Source organism: Carcharhinus amblyrhynchos, chromosome 20 (assembly GCF_965287045.1).
Source record: "Carcharhinus amblyrhynchos chromosome 20, sCarAmb.v2.hapA, whole genome shotgun sequence".
Lineage (NCBI taxonomy): Eukaryota > Metazoa > Chordata > Chondrichthyes > Carcharhiniformes > Carcharhinidae > Carcharhinus > Carcharhinus amblyrhynchos.
Genome location: NC_137343.1, coordinates 44325959 through 44332414, shown reverse-complemented (window position 1 = coordinate 44332414; position 6456 = coordinate 44325959). Strand labels below are relative to the sequence as shown.

General features: G+C 43.0%; 1 protein-coding gene across 1 annotated transcript; it reads right to left on the bottom strand.

Annotated features, from left to right (window-relative positions):
* Positions 1 to 502: 502 nt before the first annotated feature.
* On the bottom strand, positions 503 to 6456 carry LOC145356131 (immunoglobulin lambda-1 light chain-like). The gene is made up of 3 exons (XM_080208742.1): positions 6408 to 6456; positions 5921 to 6268; positions 503 to 825 (listed from the first exon to the last, which is right to left on the bottom strand). The coding sequence occupies exons 1-3, from the start codon at positions 6454 to 6456 to the stop codon at positions 503 to 505; spliced, it is 720 nt and encodes a 239-aa protein (XP_080064868.1).

Genomic DNA, 6456 nt, shown 5'->3' with positions numbered 1-6456 from the left:
CAGGAGGTTAAGAACTGTCTGCCCTTTAATGTATTTTTGTAATCTGTACTCGCAGTTCTGCCCTTTCATCACAATACCAGAATGTAACTCAGTCCATTAAAAAAAATAGTAATATTACTTCAATTTAATGTCATCCATCGTCTCCATGTTGCGCCTGGATGTCACTGACTTTTAATAAAATGTGCAGAATATCACAATGATATAATCTCACTATTTAATTCCCTTTAGAATGTTGCCATTAATTGTTTTTAAGGGGAAGAGAGAGAATAACAGAACATTAGTCGCGATAACGGTATAATGATTTTATTACACAGCGGTATCAATGACATTACACTGAAGCTTTGATCCATTCAGAGTGAACACAGTTAAACTGAAATTAAGGGAATCAGCCGATCTGCTACAAACTGTGATGAACTCTTTGAAATGTTCCACTATTTGCCGAATTCATTTAGAAATAAAACTTTACGAACGGCAAAATATAAAAACGCTTTCGATGCATGAATCACATACAGCTGGATCTGGAGATGCTTGTTTGAAGCGGGTTTGCTTGAGTCTCGTGTTTAACCACACAGGAGTAAAGCTCGTGTGAGTTCCACTCTGAGGCTGACAGAGTCAGATAACTGCTCACACTGAACGTGTTGTCCGCCTCCTGCTGGATCCGACTGGTCTCAACCCCATTCCCTCTGACGCTGCCATCGACAGTCCATTCAATCTCCGCAGCTCCAGGGTTAAAACCGCTCACCAAACACACCAGGGTCGCCATGTTCTTCGCTGTGATTTGATCCGATGAAGGCGGAAGGAGAGACACAGTGGGGCTCCGTGGACCTGGAAAGTAGAGACAAATGATTGCACATCCATTAAGAGTCGGCATAAGTGACTGAATCGCTGTTTAGCCTTCTTCAATTTTTTTAAAAATCGGTGTTATTCTACAACAATGTTTATTTAAGTCACGGGTAGATAGGTTTCTGATAGACAAGGGAATTAAGGGTTATGGGGAGAAAGCGGGAAAGTGGAACTGATCCACTTCAGATCAGCCATGATCTTGTTGAGTGGCAGGGCAGGCTCGAAGGGCTAGATGGCCGACCTCTGCTCCTATTTCTTATGTTCCTATCTTCTTATGTATAGATTTTATACAGTGGAGCCTGATTGATGCCAAATGCAAAAAGGCCGGGACTCTGGTTTCTGGAACATATGCAACCTGAGAAGGTTTTCCTTTGTTCCCTGAACGGAGGGGAACACGCAAAATAAAATCTGATCTAAAGGAAATAGTGGAGTTTGAAATATTAAAGAGAAAAATAAGACGGGAAGTTCCATGCATCCAGATGTGATCTGAGGCAACGCCAGCGTCGCGACCACCGAGAATTTCAGAATCACGCTAATTACTCAGAATTTGGGATCAATATTGGACCTTACCCAGACCGCAACATTTCTGTATTTTACAACTCAAAAAAACTGATTCTAAACAATGAAATCGATTGTTTGCTTCTGTCACCAGTTCATTCTCTGACGCAAGTCCTACATACTGGACTGATATTTCGGTTTGTGTACATTCTTTGCCACGGCTTCACACAGTGTCCCGCCCAGACCAACAGTGACGATGTAGCGTAAATCTTAACAAATAACTCCCTGTCGCAAAGGAAATGTTTGGAGGCATTCCTTCGGAGTGGAGTGTCACAAACGATTTGTTGCAGCCAATAGGAAGGGTTTCTAATATTGTAAACGATTCTAATATATAACACCATAACTTAATGGCACCCCCAAAAGGCCAGTAATAAGCCAAACAGTCCTCAAAATTATTTATCTCACACACCTACTCGCCAAAGAAATTTGACTGTGAGATCTTACTGTGCTTAGGTAGGGAGCCATGATTCTGACATTTGAAGAATGATTCTACTTCACAAACACTTAATTGTGAGAAAGTTCTGAGGTCGTGGTCGGCGCTAAATCAATGTAGGTTTGCATTTTCTTTCCTTTTTCATTACTAGATATCCGCAAAGCTGAAAGGACGTTGCATCAGGATCTTGTCTCTTGAAGAGATCGTTTACCGCTTAAGTTACCATCTATCACAGTCAGTGGGGAAACGCTCAGTAAATAAGTTAAGATATTGTAAGGCATCGAAGAAAGGGTTCAGATATGAATATCCATTTCAAACTAAAAGATCCTTTATAAGACCCTTGTCAGACCCCACTTGGAGTACTGTGCGCAGTTCTGGTCGCCTCACGAAAGGACGGACGTGGAAGCTATTGAAAGGGTGCAGAGGAGATTTACAAGGATGTTGCCTGGATTGGGAGGCATGCCTTATGAAGATAGATTGAGGGAGCTGAGACTCTTCCTGGAGAGGGGAAGGTTGAGAAGCGACCTGATAGAGGTTTATAAGATGTTGAGAGGAATAGATAGGGTGGATTCTCAGAGACTATTTCCCCGGTCTGAAATGGTCGCTACGAGGGGACACAGATTTAAGGTGCAGGGAAGCAAGTACAGAGGAGATGTGAGGGGTCAGTTTTTCACTCAGAGGGTGGTGAATGAATGGAATCGGCTGCCGTCGGTGGTGGTGGAGGCGAACTCGCTGGGGTCTTTTAAAAGACTTCTGGATGAGTATATAGGATCTAATGGGATTGGGGGTTACAGATAAGCCTGTGGCTTAGTAGGTATAGAAGTGATCGGCGCAACTTGTGGGCCGAAGGGCCTGTTTGTGCAGCAGTGTTCTATGTTCTATGTTGAAAGTATAAGGCTAACCTTTCACAATTCGCCCTGACAATGAGGTATTATGTCGTCTGCAACAACAGTATGGGTTTTGTCGCTGTTGGTGTAAAAGTCGATTGTCTTTGGAGCTGGAAATTCGTCTTATATTTAGAAATGTAATTTGGATGTTGAAACTGAGGCGGCAGATGAATGCCGCCAACCCTTATTTCAATGTTGGTATCGTTTTCCTGCGTCCCCGAATGTTTCGCTGGATAATCTCAAATGTTTGCACAGATGATGAAGTGTGAAGATCAACTTCTATTTTAAGGGCAGCGGACTGAAGTGAATTATTTTTACACCGGCATTTTCACCAGATCTGATTTCTTAAAGTAACAACTACAATATTCAAGAGCACTTTTTTTTTTCCTTTTTGCCTCATGCTGGTCCATTTCACCGTAACATAGTCCAGAAAACAAATGACTTGGAGAAGAAAATAAAAAATAAAGGAAAGTATGATTGAGAATGCAAGAGAACCTGACCACAATTTTCCAATCGTGTCTGGAGCAGTTTGGCTATCGGAGACAGGTGAAATTGTGAAAGTGCGAAAGGCGGGTGGGGGCGAGGTGGGGAGGGAGGTAGCATAGTTATTGACCAGTGAATCTAACCTCACTAAAGGGAGAACTAATGGAATAAACGCGGCATAATCAGATATAGCGATCACGGCTTTGCCAGAGGAAAATCTTACCCCACAGCGTGAATTGATATTTTTGAGCAGGTAGCATGAGCGTTGAATGGCCGCAATATTTTTGGTATAGTCTACATGGATTTTAACAAGGCCCTTGTTAAGTTCACACATAGGATGAACAGGTTGGTTCCAAAATTGGCTCAGAGGTAGGAAACAAATGGTCCGTAAATCAATGAGTGCCTGTATGATTGTTGTCAGGTGATACAAATTTAGCAATGTGTTTGCGAACAAAAAAGCTGGATAATGCAGGAAGACAACAATGGGCTCGTCAGATAAATGCAACAGCGGCAAATGGAATTAAATGCGGAAAAGTGTGAGGAACTGCACTTCAGGAAGACCAACAAGACAAGCGAGTAAACTGTATAAATGGGACAATGCCGTGAAATGTAGAGAAACTGAGTAAACTGAAAATGCATGTCCACAGATCCTGAAGGCGGATGAGCAAGTGGATATGGTAGCAAAGAAGGTATGTGAGGCAGTTACATTTATAAGCTGAGGTATAGATTGTTAGAACTTTGAGGTTATGCTGAAACTGCTGGAGAGATGCATAGGAAAAATGTAATTGTACGAGAACGAGTGCAGGGAGATCTACAGGGATGTCGGCTGGAATGGAATATTTAGTTATAAGTAAGTATTGAATTCACCTGCGCTCTTTTCTTTGGAACAAACGAGGCTGAAGGGAAATTTAATTGATGTCATAATATTCTGAGGTGTCCGGGTAGAATGGATAAGAAAACAGTATTGCCAATGGTTGGGGGGTCGATAAGAACAGGACTTGGGTTTGTCGTTAGAAGTAGAAGGTTTAGCGGAGATTGGAAGTGAATAGTTTCACCCAGAGGGTTTAGGGGATATGGAATCTACTGCCGGAGAGGCTGTTAGTGGCAAATTAATGGACACTTAAACGCACATACAATGTGTACTCTAAAGGCCAATGAATAAATGTTGGATTGTTCCTTGTGAACCAGTGCAGCCACGATTGGCCAAGTAGATTGTAACAATTTTGCAAACATGCATGATTGTACGATTCTGCGAATATATTATATTTCTTTTCTCCCTCATTGACGCACAGGAGCTACAGTTTGGATATCTATAATGTACAATGCTGGGACTCCGACAACAGCTTCCAAACCAGCCATGTCTTCCACTGGACCAACACACGGGCATCAGACGCACGGCTACAACACCAAACCCCCAACAAGACACACAGCATACCAAAGTAGAACTGTACCGCCTTTCCTTCACTGTCCCCTGATCAAAATCAAACCCACTCCCTAACAGCTCTGCGGTGTACCTATGACACATGGGCATCATCGGTTTGAGAATGCTGCTCACCGTCACTTTATCCGTGGATATTAGGCGGGGGAGATGGGAGGAGGTGCAATGAATGTTACCTTTCTGATCACATTCCATGAATCAATAATATTGGCAGTAATCTCCATCTTTTGTTCTGTTACTACTAATTGACAGTCCCAGAACCAAGAACAATCTGAACGAGTCCACAACAGTACTCAAAAACCTGACAACCTTATTCCGGGACATTCCAAAACAACTGATTGGATGGGAAGAAAATGAACCGTAATTTCCGAAGAAAGCAAATATTCTCCGCATCATTGATGTTTGTTACTATGTGATCCAGTAACAATCAGTGGCGATTACTACTGGCGGAATTCCGGCAACAGTATGGTTATTTTGGTCACCCTGAATAATGCAAAATATTAGGCTAAGAATCTTGTACTGAACGGTTTTCAGTGAGTTTGGGGACCAGTGGGAGTGAGTCGCACCCAGACACCACACTATCATTCCGCAGATATAATGCAATCTTGCTTTAAATGGAATGAAACGGCCTGATGTGAACGCTTTGAATGTAATTCTAACCCTTTAAACCAGACTACAGGGGTCCCGTATGAAAGAACCTGAACCACTGTATCCCTTCATACAATCATGGAATCATAGACCCCACTAAGTGGCCGATTGTAGCTTGTACAAACTTCCCCATTTAGCTCATTTGCATGCCTGTTTTTTTCACTTTTGAAATGTCTATTGTCTTGCTAATTATAGTTCCGCTCGCAGTGTTCATACAGCTCGGGCACTCCACTCCCAACACTGGCTAAGCGAAGGGAAACATTCCATCTTTCTAGCAATCGCATTCTCAATCATCTCCTCGCACTGCCGGCTGGATCAGATGGTTCAAAATTCTGCACAGTCCCAGCAGATCAGACCGGGAGCTTCCAGTGAAATGAGTTTCACTCGTAATTAAAATGCCCCTTTACCCTATCACATAACTGCACACACTCCAGAAAATCGCCGAAGTTCTGAGCCCAGCTATCACTGCAATATCATTTGCTGCTTAATCAAAGATCCCCCATAACAATACTTGAGGAGCAATCATTTTGATTTGCACTAATTCAGTCCACCTATCCGACCGTTTCCAAGTTCATTTTGTTATTTGGAAAGCGTCACAAATGTTAGAGGAAAATTAAGTGAGTTACTTACTGCCCAGATTCAACTTCGTTCCACTCCCGAAAATGCTCCTATATGGACTGCTGAGCTCAGTACCACAGTAATAATCTGCAGCGTCCTCCGATTGCACGTTGGTGATGGTTAAATGCGTCTTCGTTCTTGATGAGTCCACAGACCCGGCGAATCGATTCGGAATACCCGAAGCCATACCATAGTACTCGGACCAAACAAGCACAGGGGCGCTGTCGGGTTTCTGCCAGTACCAGCTTGCATAGTTGCTGCGAATGGTGCCTCCGGACATGGTGCAAGTGATGGTGACGGTCTTTCCCGGTGAGGACGAAATGGATCCTGGTTGGGTCAGGACAGGATCCGCAATTGTACCTGGTGAAATGCAAAGTATTGTCAGTCACACACTGTGAAATGTTGAATATAGCTCACAATTCAGGTTCGTTAAAACACAAACTCAAAAGCAGATAATGTGAAAAAATGAGCATTACTTCAGGCCGACGCCCGTACTTACTGTGGAAACAGAGTATCAGTGCGGCGAGAACTCCAATCGATTGTGTCAT

What these genes read in the sequence shown, in the direction of transcription:
- LOC145356131 (XM_080208742.1), bottom strand. Translation starts at nt 6,456, where the DNA reads ATGACACAATCGATTGGAGTTCTCGCCGCACTGATACTCTGTTTCCAC. An exon ending in ACTGATACTCTGTTTCCACA is followed by an intron (nt 6,269 to 6,407) that starts GTAAGTACGGGC and finishes GCATTTCACCAG; the next exon opens with GTACAATTGCGGATCCTGTC. An exon ending in AACGAAGTTGAATCTGGGCA is followed by an intron (nt 826 to 5,920) that starts GTAAGTAACTCA and finishes TCTACTTTCCAG; the next exon opens with GTCCACGGAGCCCCACTGTG.